Here is a 12,388-nt window from a genome sequence, read left to right as displayed (position 1 = left end):
TATATACACATATATTTTGTATACATAATCAGAACGATTCAACCAAATAATGTTAACGTTCCAAATTCTTCCATTAAGAATTAATAAATGAAAAATCAAATATGAATTAGCTAGCAATACATATAAATGAAGCTTAAACTTTCAGTCTAGAAGAAAAAATGAAAACCAGATGCTGTACTTTGTGTATATATAAAACTTTGTAACGTTTTTCAAATAGGCTAGCCACCTTTGTTGGTTACATAAATGATGGAAATGTGTGATTGAATATTACTAAGTATATAGCTGCAAGAAGGTCGTGGTGATACTAATTTGTACAAATCATTACGAAACAGATATTAAAAGATTTAAGAAGCAAAGACGTGAATATATACCTATCATAAAAAGATAGGGGAATGTATGTGGTGAGTCTTCCGATAGCGAAGAGCCAAGGTACACATATATATAGATCATGATGTGCTTAGTTGCTTACATCTAAACTGATATATATATATATATACATATATTTCTATTATGTATATATGTAACAAGTTATACATAAGTGTGTTTGTACGTATGTATAATTAATGTGGGAATACAAAGCTTAGTGAAGAAATTTAATACTTGGTATGACACTGAATAGGGTCCCCATGTAGTTCATGTGTTTTTGTCTCTCAATCAAGATATGTACGTGTATATATATATATATCAGATCTCTACATTCATGATATTCTTTAGCTCATGATATAATTTGTTTACTACATGCTTTAAATTCTTTGATTTAAATATATTTTTGATATATTTGACTATCAGTTGAAATATATGATAACTATGAAATTACGGATGATATCTTAAACACAGATCTGTAATATGTTTTGGCAGATTTATCGATCTAAAAAATAAACAAAGAAGCCAAGATTGGTACGAAACCATACAATGGCATCTTTTTGTTGCCAATAAATACATGACATTATTACGGTATGTTCTATATATTTAAGCTTTCTTAGCTTCTTCACACTTGTTCCAACATTAACCTCATTTGTTTCCTTCTTACTCATCTTATAGTAGCCTATTAAACAACGTTGCTTGAAGTGATTATATAAAGTTTGTGATTAGTCACACTCTAAAATCACATAGCTTATTATTACGTACCCTCTTTCTTTCAGGCAGCAATCACCATCAAAGCCATAGAGTCAGAGCAGCTGTTGTGTCTAGCCTCCATGCGAAGCCACCAAACTCCATTTTCCACACCTCACACGGCACCGTTTTGGTATATTTTGTTTGCTGCCACGTGTATTGCATCCTCACCCTACACGTGAAAGCTCGGTAGTTACAATACATCGCCGCCGTCGCCTCCTCCGCCTCTAACCGCACCACAACATCCGACGACAACAACGACGAGGATGAATCCTCACCGGAAACATTCCTCCGGTAAGCCTCGTTGACCCACAGAACACGGTTCGAACCATCCGATACGAACGCTGGACACGTGTCTTTACCAAAATTATCAACGATCTCAACGTCCGTAAACCCCACCGCATGGGAACTCAAACTACCATCAGAAAACCCTGTGACGGACTCCACCGTCACCCAAGTCTCCACCTCCGGCCTGACGCCGCCGTTAAACGTACCCCACGTGTTGGTTTCTTGTGTCTCATCTCCGATTATCGTTTTCACCGTCGGATCGAGACTATCCTGTTCCAACGGCGAGTATTCACCGGAAAGATCTGATTTTTCCGGCAAGAGTTGCAACGTCACGACCCCGGCTTGTTCCCGATCATCAGACAAGTCAGATCTGCTCTTCCCTCGACACGTGCTTTTATTATTCTTCGAAACCCTAACGTACTTACGTTTGGTTCGTTTGCTCATACCGTACGAGCCACTGTTGTTGTTATCTCCCACGCCACATGGCTGACCACTCGTTGGCTTAGGAGCGATCGGACGGTACCGGAGCATGAGAGCGTCAACGGAAACTTTATCTTGCGCCTTACCGGCGTATCTTAGCGTTCCCAACCACTCATCTTGATCCATTTATCTTTCTCTCTCTTCACAAAAACACTCTCACTCTTTTCTTTCTCTCTCTCTATAGTCTTTGTGTCTGTCTCTCTCCGGTGAGCCGAAAAGATTATCATTCGGGGCAAATGAGGAGGAATGGTAATTCGCCACGTGGCTTTAGGGTTAGCGTAAGATACAGTTATATTATTGGATGGTTTCTGTTCATCTCCTAAGTCCTATGTCATCTTTTTGCACCATATTTTTTTTTTTTTTTCTTTTTTTTTCTTTTGCAGATTAAGATAAGCGTAACAAAAAAAAAAACTGTATAATTTGTAATTTGATAAAGATTCAAAACAACGCTCAGATGATCATCTTGTCAGAGTTCTCTCTGATATACGAACTGTTAACTCTCGTGTAATGTCCATTATTAATGTTATAGTTAGAAGATATACGTATCTTACGATGTAGCGCCACATCTATATATGCATAATGTTTGTACGACTCAACTCTCTCTATATGACTTAAAAGTGCGTACGCTTATGTATACATGTGAGATCTGTTCAATAATATATTGTAGGATTTTATATAGCCACATCCATTGTGTATATGTTTGTTGCATTTGTCTATATATACCATATAAAAGTGCTACGATCGACCAAACATTAACAAAAATCATATGCGTGTGAAAAGAAAATTCGTTTCAATTATCTTCACAAGCTGAAAATATAAAATCAAGGTCTCATTTAAAGAACAAAAGCATTACTTGTCTTTTTTTTTTTTTTTACGTTGCACATATATGGCATACAAAAATGAATGTTTGATCTGGATTATAATACAATGGCCAGTTAATACTATTGTATAACCATTGAGAGTCTAAATTTCTGGTCACTTAGCTTGAAGTATAATATTTTTGTTGTTTGATTAGCAAAATGTATGGTCAACACATACTAGTATTAAATTATGACGGGCCACTATAGACGCAGAGACACACACGTTGTTGAATAGGAGCGATGTGAATATATCTTTACCCACATAGATGCATACACATAGGGCCATATGATAAATTAAATGGTATGGGTATGGTATGGTGATCCAAGGCATCCAATAATTTTGGTTATATTATTCCCCATTTTTCTTTTCTTTTCTTATCTGAGATTTGTATATTATATGAATGCGTGGGTCCTTTGTAAAAAACACAATATGCTGTTCTACCTTACTTGAAGGCTCTGATTGGTCCTCGCAATCTTCAACCAATCATATTGCACTATGTGTCTTCCATTCCTCACTTGAAAAAGCTGTTATGTCATGACTCACCCCTCATTTGAAAATATATACATATATGCTTTGTGTACTCATACTTAACATATACTACTACGTTGAGACAAAAGAAAAAAATAAAGAAAAAGACAAATATGGGTGAGAAAACAAATATGAAAATACACTATAACCTCTATATATTAATAGTCGATAAATTAATAAGTGATAACTATGTAAATATCAAAATATTATTACTTGATTTTATTAATTTATAGTGGTTTAACTGTATTAGTGAAAACGAAAACGACCTATATTTGCTAACATAACACAGTTGCAAGTTATATTTATTTAGCTTGTGCATGGAAAACTATATTGGAGGGTCTGAAGAAAGTTCCTTTATTTATTTTTTTGGTTCTTTCTTTTTTTTCGAGTTATTAGAAAGAAAAAAATTGATGGAGTTATTATAGAGACTCATAAACATACTTGGGAATAAATTGGGCACGTACAAATTTAACGTTGGCCCATTAAGGCCCAAATAAGTGAACTGTCGTGTGTCTAGCAGCCGCTGTGTCATCGTGGAACTCCCATTTTCTCTCGTCTCTCTTTTTTTACTTGTTCGTTCCTTCCCAACTCGATCGTCTCCGTCGCCGATCTCGTTTCTTCATTTTCCGGTGAGATCCCATCTCTCTACGTATATCTCGTATTTCGAATCCTCTGATGTCTTCTTCGGGCATTTTTGATTGATTAGAGCTAATCTATATTTGTCGGATCTGTATTATAGTCTCAGATTTCTAGGGCTTCTTGGCTTTTGTTTTATTTTCGTATATGTGTTGTGAAATCGCATTATATCACTGATTTAGTATTCTGTGTGGATTCAATTTATTTTTTTTGTTCTTCAGCGAGTTTGATTGGTACAAAGCGTTTGATCAAATGGTTGGAGGAGGAGTTATCCAGCAAATTCTTAGGAGGAAGCTTCACTCCCAATCAGTTGTGAGATTCTTTTTTTTTTTCACTCTTAATTTACATTTTCCTCGTTTCTAGTTTTATTTTACGATTTCAGTTTGGGATCTGTTACAAGAGATTTCTTTGGGTTTTGTGGGTAAAAGCTTTGTGTTTTGGTAGATTTGCATTAGCTAACGAGTGATAGAGAATCATCTCTTGAATTGTTAGTGGAATTTTTCATATTTTGGAACATAGACAGGAGACATTGATTTGATTTGTGTGATTTGTCTTCCTGTTATGAACTTTTAGCATGGCAGGGTCTTTTAGTTTTGTTTAGTCTCTGCTTCAATGTGAAAACCTTAGTAGAATGCAGCAATCTCTTGCCAGTCCATTTTGTCTGATCATTGGTTTTGTGTTATCTTGCAGGCAACTCCAGTGTTGTCTTGGTTTTCTTCGAAGAAAGCTCATGAGGATGCTGGCTCTTCTGGTGTAAGAGCACTTGCCCTCTTGGGCGCTGGTGTTACAGGACTGTTGAGTTTTTCTACTGTTGCATCTGCTGATGAAGCTGAACACGGATTGGAATCTCCAAATTACCCTTGGCCTCATGATGGCATTCTCAGCTCATATGACCATGCTTCGTGAGTGTTTATCTACATATTTTCACCACTCTCTTTTCTTCTTGTTTTAAAAGTGAAAAGAGTGTAACTCCTGTTAACTTATATAGATAGGCTGTGCAACTTCTGGCTTCAGCTAATAGATTGATATTGTATTAACTTATGAAGGTTTGTTGTTGTATGAGCAGGATCCGTCGTGGGCATCAAGTTTATCAGCAAGTCTGTGCATCTTGTCATTCAATGTCTCTGATCTCATACCGAGATTTGGTGGGTGTCGCCTACACAGAGGAAGAAGCGAAGGCAATGGCAGCTGAAATCGAGGTAGTAGATGGACCTAATGATGAGGGTGAGATGTTCACCCGTCCTGGTAAACTCAGTGACCGGTTTCCTCAGCCATATGCGAATGAATCTGCTGCAAGGTTTGCGAATGGTGGAGCCTATCCTCCTGATCTAAGTCTTATAACTAAGGTCTGCTGCAGCTGCTACTTCACTTAAACTGAACATTTGTAGAAACTTGTGTTCTGTGTTCTAAATAGTTTTAATGTTCTGCCTGCCAGGCACGTCACAATGGTCCAAATTATGTATTTGCTCTTCTGACTGGTTACCGTGATCCTCCTGCTGGCATTTCGGTAAGTTTCTCTCTCAAATTAAGCATTGGACTTCTTCAAATTCAAAGTGCTGGTTATGAAAATTCCAATGATAATTGTACAGATAAGAGAGGGGTTACACTACAATCCTTACTTCCCTGGTGGAGCAATTGCTATGCCGAAAATGCTCAACGATGAAGCTGTTGAGTATGAGGATGGTGTCCCCGCCACAGAGGCACAGGTTAGTTTTCCCCCTCTTGAATATTAAAAAACATGAATGTTTAGGCCTTATGGATCTGTCCTTTCTCAGTGTCATGATTTGCTTTTTGATTTACGGTGCAGATGGGTAAAGATATTGTATCATTTTTGGCCTGGGCAGCTGAACCAGAAATGGAAGAGAGGAAATTGGTAGGTTTATCTTTCTCTGTTCTCTGGTGAACAATGCATTTTCTCCCTTAGTCTTTGCTGTTAATGTGACACAGTTTCAATCAAAGTTACTAGATTTAGTTAATGACCGAACTAGGGGACTTGAGAGAACTAATTGTTGTATATGACGCATAAATGTTGGTTGCACTATTTTCAGATGGGTTTCAAATGGATATTCCTACTCTCCCTCGCTCTGCTCCAAGCTGCGTACTATAGGCGACTGAAATGGTCGGTTCTCAAGTCCCGCAAGCTGGTTCTCGACGTGGTTAACTAAAGCGTCGCTGAAACACACAGTCGTATTTTTCAACAGTGGATGTTAAAATAGAGAAGAGCCTTTCTCTGGGTAATAACGTGTCTCCATTTTTATGTGTCATAAAAATCTTTGATGAGACCAGTTCTCACCTGTAAGGTGAAAAGACCTCATCGTTCTTCTTTTTTCCTTCGATTATTTACTAGTGAGTTTTATTTATGAGGATAATCACGAAAACTTGTTCTTTTTCGCCTCATAATAATCACACATGATTTTGAGATTATATCATTTGTTATGTTTTTTTTTCTCGTCTCAATAAAGAAGAATTTTGTACTCTGATTTTGTTGTCTATTTTGGGCAGTTCTTTGCATTCTTTGATGCCAAGAGTAGTAGTATACTTAGTTAAAAAGGAAAATTATTACAGTAAACAACAAAAAGTAAATGTCAAATGCAACATAGTCTACTCTTTTTTTTTTTGTACTGTATGCTATAAATTTATATGGATAAAGTCGCATAAAAGTAGTAATAATAAACAAAATTACAACACATTCATTACACTGAAAAACTTAAACAAATGATTTTCTCCAATTTCCCTTGTAAATATTTGCTTATTCATCTCTCTGGAATATAATATTACCTAACGAACTCCAAATTTATAACCTATGATCCAATGTAACAAGAGTCTTACTCTTACCATTGCCTATCCGATCAAGCTCTCACAGGCTTTTGTAATACAGCTGAGAGATACACCTGTGCATCAGCCTTCTCTCCAATAACCCATTTAAGCTTCTTATACCCAAACCTCTCGATCAAACGTGTAAGATCTTTCTTCTTCTCGTCGTTAGCGCAGTAGAAGTTATCCAACCAGAACAACCCACCAGGTTTCAAAACCCGATCAAGATCGAACATCAAGAACTCAAGCTTCTCGGGTTTACCCTCAGCATCTAATCCGCTAGAAGCATGGATGAGATCGAACACATTGTCAAGGAAAGGGAATCTATGGTCTAAACTCAAGAACAACGGAAAAAGCCCTCTCGCAGCTATGAACTCACTAAACGGAGCACCATTGTTCAACGTGTTAGTGATCACAGTCACGTTCTTCTCAGCCATTCTCGCTGCAAAAGTCCCTGATCCACCACTAACATCAAACCCGATTCGAACTTTCCCACTTCCTAAACCCAACACATCATCAATCAAGAAATCGTTCTTCCCCTTAACCTTCACAAACCTATCTTTCTCATTACCTAAATCAAAGCAACCAACACACTCCCGGCTAAGTTTCTTACCTTTCAAACAATCAAAACTCTTGCAACCGAGTCCACTCCAGTTAACACTCTTGTTACTAACAGATCTCCACAACGAATCAGTAAACCTACTCAGATCCTGCTTCTGCACCGTTTTCGCCAAACACCTCCTCCGCGGCAACGGCTCACACGCACGGAGAATCAACTTCTGGCCAAGGCTCCAATCATCAGGACATCTATCAAACACTTTGTATGACATATACTGAGAAAGCAAATCCGCAGATTTCTCGCAAGAGTGTCCAACGGAGGACACCATTTCAGTGATCCCTGTACGCGAATCTTTCCCCAAAGGAAGCTGATGACGCTGGAGGAACAATTTGAGCTCGGGAACAATGTTTGGCCGAGAGAGATCAATGGATTCGTATCCAAGCATCTGTTTCTCCATCTGAGCAAGCTTGCGCTGAGACGAATCGATCTCTCGGAGGATCAAAGAGAGATGCTGAGAGACGAGTGAGATGTTGTTGGAGTGGTGGACGAGTGGCGAGTTAGCTTGGGAATGAGAGGAGAAAGCGTATAAGGCGAAGAGATTCGTCGTGACGACGGAGAACAGCATGAGGAGGTTCACGGCGGAGGAACAAATCGTTGTTCGTTGGAATCTGGCTGTTCCATCGCCGATCTTTAAAGACACAGATCCCATTTCTTAGACTCTCTTCGTCGGTGAGAGGATGAGTTTGAGAGTTATAGTCTCACTATAGCTTGAATCTTCATTGTTGAATCTGCACAGAGAAATTTTCAAAATATTTCACATTTCTTGCTTCGATTACTCCGATTTGAATCATTCAGATCTACCGGAAAAATTCAACAGGAGAAATTGAGAAGTATATGAACAAAACCAAGATTGATGAATGAACGAACATTGAAGAAGCTTACTAAAGAGACGAAGATTGAGAAAGAGAGAGAGCGAGAGAGCATTACCGTGATTTCAGCACTGGAGAGTGAATTGAATCGCCGACATGACTAGTACAGTCAACACGTGAGTGACAACAATTTAACTTCTTTTTATGGGCTTTTATTGCATTTGGGCTTAGTTTTAATCCAACCCATGTGATACAAGCAGCACATACAGTACTTCTTACAGAATTAGAATTTAGAGGTCATATGATTTTTTTTGTTGTTAATGTTAAAAAACCAAAAAGAATCACTTACGGTAAGGGCATCATTAATAGGAGAACTTTTTTTTGTGTTCTTAGATTAAATATATAGTGAAAATAATGTAAGATCAGTTGTTAAGATCATAGGTAAAAAAAATGGGAGAACTAATTATGGTATTCTTAGAATAAAGATTTAGTGAAATAATGTAAGATCAATAGTTAAGATCTTTTGTTAAAAAGCTAGTTATTGGGAGAACATGTTTAAGATCATAAGATTTAATAATATAATATTCATAAACATTTTACAAATTATGAAAACTTATAAAATAACATTTAAATTGCTTACTTATAAACTTGTAAATAAAATGTAAAAAAGAAACAAACATATTACTTAATTAATTATAGCAGATAAACATCTTATTAAATGAATAAATAGTTTAATGTCCAAATTTACTCCATATATGCTCTATCAAATCCTCCTTTAATTTCTGATGTGCTTGTCTATCACGAATTATAGTATGGCCATCACCTAAACCCTCAAGATTTGAAGACATATTTACTGAAAACGAAAGATCTGGAGTAATTCCGGTTCCATCTTCTTGTTGGAATTCTTGTTCGTCATAGAGCGTGTATGAATCTCGTTCATCTTCGACAATCATATTATGGAGTATGAGACATGCTATCATAATATATGCAATCTTACCCTTTGACCATAAAAGAGATGGATTTTTAATCATGGCGAATCTAGATTGCACGACTCCAAATGCACGCTCAACATCTTTTCGTGCACCTTCTTGTTTTTCTGCAAACAAACGATGTTTCGGATGTTGTGGTTGTGGGATGGATTTAACAAATGTCGCCCATTCCGGGTAAATACCATCCGTCAGATAGTAAGCCAAATTATACTCATTTCCGTTGACATAGTACGTAACTTCAGGAGCTCGACCGTAAATAATGTCATTAAATACTGGTGATTGATCAAGAACATTTAAATCGTTACAAGTACCTGGAGCTCCAAAAAATGCGTGCCATATCCAGAGATCTTGTGAAGCTACCGCCTCCAAAACAATTGTTGGTTTACCGGTGCCTTGTGAATACATTCCTTTCCAGACTGTTGGGCAATTTTTCCACTTCCAATGCATACAGTCGATGCTTCCAACCATCCCGGGAAAACCCCGCAGTTCTCCGTAAAAGAGTAGCCTTTGAAGATCCGCTTGTGTGGGTCGGCGTAGGTATTCAGTGCCAAACAAGTCAAATATTCCAACGGCGAAATGTTCCAAACATTTACGAGAAGTCGATTCAGAGATACGTAAATATTCGTCAACCGAGTCCGCCCCAATCCCATATGCTAGTAGTCGAATTGCTGCAGTACATTGTTGTAGCGGTGAGAAACCATTCCGGAAGGTTGCATCCTTTTTTGGTTTAAAATATGGAACTTCTTCACTGAGACGATTCACAATACGCAAGAACAATGACTTGTTCATGCGAAACCGTCGGCGAAATTGCCTCGTCGTGTAAGTCGGATTATCACTAAAATAATCATTCCACAAACGTTCGTGGCCTTCTTCCCGTTGTCTATCGATATAAATACGTGTAGATGGTTCCTCCGGAATTTCATGAACAGCAGCTTCAAATTGATTATTAAATTGCTCTTGAAAAAAATGGTTCATACTATCATTATTTGGATCATAATGGTAGTGAAATTTGTTTGAAGAAGATGCCATAGCAAATAAGAAGAGAAAGAAGTATTTGAGAGGGTGAGAAGGAATGAAATATTTTATTTTGGTTATAGAAGGAAATATTTTTGTTGTAGAGAGAAGCAAATGTTTGTTTTCGTGCAAGGAGCAAATGTTTGTGTTGGTGCAAGGAGCAAATGTTTCTCATCTCATATATACAAGTGATCAAACTAAAATCCAAAGAAGGCAAAGACATAGCAAACATCACGGGTTCATTCACGAGTACATAGCAACATCACGGGTTCACAAAGCTATCAAACTAGCCTAAAAAAATCCAAACAAAAATCCAAACAAATAACAACCACCACACATCACGGGTTTGTTAAACAACATCCGAAAGCAAACAACATCCGAAAGCAAACAACAACATCCACACATCACGGGTTGATCATTACTAAAGCTGGTTCACTTGGTCAGTCAGCTGGATCACTCGGTCCTTGAGCTGGATCACTTGATCCTTGAGCTGGATCACAAGTACCTTGAGCTGGATCATTTGGTCGTTGAGCTGGATCACTTGTTCGTTGAGCTGGTTCCGGAGGATAGTAACAGGTCTCAGCCTCCTCTTCTGACTGAGTACTATAGTCTAATGGGCTGTTTATACCATAGTCATATTCACGGTCCATGACTTCTTCAACCTGAAACCGAAACACATATATAAGTTCATGAAAAACATATATAAAACATGGATTCACATAAAGCATATTAACATTGATATGGATTCACGGGTTCATATATATCATATAACATATAGCATATTAAGATGGATTCAAACATCGGAGATTCGCTTAGACAACAAACAAGATGGACAAACATCCACATACATAGTTAAAAAAAACATAGTTAAAACAGTTCCGCCATTAGCTTCTTCTTCAATGCTTTTTCATCTTCGTCTAAGGTTTCATTCTTGGCAATGAGAGTGTCAAGAATGGACATCTTTTGGAGTTGTTTCATGCCCTCTAAATCCTTCTGTTTTATCTCCCACATGTGACTAAACTCCGCAGAGGGTGCAGCCTTCTCTTTGCCTTTGTTCCTTACTCTTTTTGTTGCCTTGATGCCCGCGGGTCTGCTCTCGTGCTCACCAACGACAGAACCCGTAGATGGTGCAACTTCATCAGCTTTTCTCTTGTTAGAACTGGTTGTCTTCGGAGTAGGGTTCATATCCTCGAGAATTGTCCATTTCTGTTCATAGCGTAGAACATTCCAAGCATACTCCATACCGAACTTCTTCTTGTACAGGTTAGTGTAGATTTGGTGAGCATTTTGTAAAACATCTAGATCGTTCATCCCACTAGCTCTCTCACTCTCTGCCTCTGCAAAAGCTCCACAGAACCTGCTCACTTCCTTACTGATTTTTTGCCACCTTTGTCTACAATGGTCAGGGCGCCTAGGCTGAGCACCATCACGGACATGACTACTTGTTTCGTAGTAGTCTCCTATACGGATCCAAAAGGACCCTGCCTTTTGCCCATTCCCAACTACTGCATCCTTCGATGTGTTTAACCAGCCGCTTATTAGGACTAAGTCATCTTGGGTGGACCATAGCCTTCTCTCCCTTCGCTGTTCTGCTGTCTCTTCTGTTTGACTAGGAGGTTGACTCGGCTGTGAACTCGGCTGTGAACTTGGTTGTGAACTAAAAGAAGGAATTTGAGAGGAACCAATGTTTACATTGGGAGCAAAGCTGTCATATGGGAAGTTAAGAAGGCTAAAGTAGGGTTGAGACTGATTGTTAGGAGTATTGTTTGATTCCATATCAATCAGAATTTAACAAAGAACAGATATTGTTCGAAGGTGGATGATAGAAGAGAAGTAAAAGTTATGATAGATTGGAAGAAAGAAGCCAACAAGAAGGATGATAGAAGAGAAGTAAAACAGCGTGAGTGATTGATAGAAGATTCGGATGTAATATAGATCACTTAAGAAGGAAACAAGATGGACTTAAGAAGCAAAGCGGTTGGACGTAATATAGAGAACTTAAGAAGCCATCATTAAATCAAAAGTTAGGTGTTGTTAGGGAGTTTTAATTGTAAATAACGACAACCTAGTTCAGTCAAATCAGAAGTAAATAAAAGTCATTTACTATTTTTTCAAAGTAAATCATTCATAGATTTGGTAACTACTCAACTATATTTGTTAAAGCATTCATAAGTTTCAAAAGTTTAAAAATTTTTGGCAGTTTCAAAAGTTGAAAAATAGCAGACAGTTTCACAAGT

General features: G+C 37.8%; 4 protein-coding genes across 5 annotated transcripts; 1 reads left to right on the top strand and 3 right to left on the bottom strand.

The window, feature by feature from the left end:
* Positions 1-859: 859 nt before the first annotated feature.
* Positions 860-2,237, bottom strand: LOC104779952 (uncharacterized). The gene has a single exon (XM_010504387.3). The coding sequence runs from the start codon at positions 2,005-2,007 to the stop codon at positions 1,156-1,158; it is 852 nt and encodes a 283-aa protein (XP_010502689.2). The 5' UTR covers positions 2,008-2,237; the 3' UTR covers positions 860-1,155.
* Positions 2,238-2,387: 150 nt separating this feature from the next.
* LOC104783601 (cytochrome c1 1, heme protein, mitochondrial) lies at positions 2,388-6,386 on the top strand. Its single transcript, XM_010508738.2, has 8 exons — positions 2,388-3,899; positions 4,128-4,218; positions 4,597-4,808; positions 4,973-5,252; positions 5,342-5,413; positions 5,496-5,612; positions 5,714-5,779; positions 5,955-6,386. Exons 2-8 carry the CDS (start codon positions 4,159-4,161, stop codon positions 6,069-6,071), a joined length of 924 nt encoding a protein of 307 aa, XP_010507040.2. The 5' UTR covers positions 2,388-3,899; positions 4,128-4,158; the 3' UTR covers positions 6,072-6,386.
* A 297-nt stretch (positions 6,387-6,683) lies between these two features.
* LOC104783598 (putative methyltransferase At1g29790) lies at positions 6,684-8,354 on the bottom strand. Of its 2 annotated transcripts, none has more exons than XM_087509961.1 (2): positions 8,267-8,354; positions 6,684-8,067 (listed from the first exon to the last, which is right to left on the bottom strand). In XM_087509961.1, the coding sequence occupies exon 2, from the start codon at positions 7,986-7,988 to the stop codon at positions 6,756-6,758; it is 1,233 nt and encodes a 410-aa protein (XP_087366087.1). In that variant the 5' UTR covers positions 7,989-8,067; positions 8,267-8,354; the 3' UTR covers positions 6,684-6,755. The 2 variants fall into 2 exon arrangements, with proteins under 2 accessions (XP_087366087.1, XP_019099605.2); XM_019244060.2 differs by having other exon boundaries at positions 8,207-8,288.
* A 2,664-nt stretch (positions 8,355-11,018) lies between these two features.
* On the bottom strand, positions 11,019-11,927 carry LOC147945470 (uncharacterized). The gene has a single exon (XM_087509267.1). It carries the CDS (start codon positions 11,925-11,927, stop codon positions 11,019-11,021), a length of 909 nt encoding a protein of 302 aa, XP_087365393.1.
* Between the last annotated feature and the right edge of the window lie 461 nt (positions 11,928-12,388).

Source organism: Camelina sativa, chromosome 4, assembly GCF_030686135.1.
Source record: "Camelina sativa cultivar CO46 ecotype springtype chromosome 4, ASM3068613v1".
Classification (NCBI taxonomy): Eukaryota; Viridiplantae; Streptophyta; class Magnoliopsida; order Brassicales; family Brassicaceae; genus Camelina; species Camelina sativa.
The sequence above is the reverse complement of the archived record's forward strand: the minus strand, read 5'-3'. Positions and strand labels throughout refer to the sequence as shown.

What these genes read in the sequence shown, in the direction of transcription:
- LOC104783601 (XM_010508738.2), top strand. Translation starts at nt 4,159, where the DNA reads ATGGTTGGAGGAGGAGTTATCCAGCAAATTCTTAGGAGGAAGCTTCAC. An exon ending in ATCTAAGTCTTATAACTAAG is followed by an intron (nt 5,253 to 5,341) that starts GTCTGCTGCAGC and finishes TCTGCCTGCCAG; the next exon opens with GCACGTCACAATGGTCCAAA. An exon ending in TCCCCGCCACAGAGGCACAG is followed by an intron (nt 5,613 to 5,713) that starts GTTAGTTTTCCC and finishes TTTACGGTGCAG; the next exon opens with ATGGGTAAAGATATTGTATC.
- LOC147945470 (XM_087509267.1), bottom strand. Translation starts at nt 11,927, where the DNA reads ATGGAATCAAACAATACTCCTAACAATCAGTCTCAACCCTACTTTAGC.
- LOC104779952 (XM_010504387.3), bottom strand. Translation starts at nt 2,007, where the DNA reads ATGGATCAAGATGAGTGGTTGGGAACGCTAAGATACGCCGGTAAGGCG.
- LOC104783598 (XM_087509961.1), bottom strand. Translation starts at nt 7,988, where the DNA reads ATGGGATCTGTGTCTTTAAAGATCGGCGATGGAACAGCCAGATTCCAA.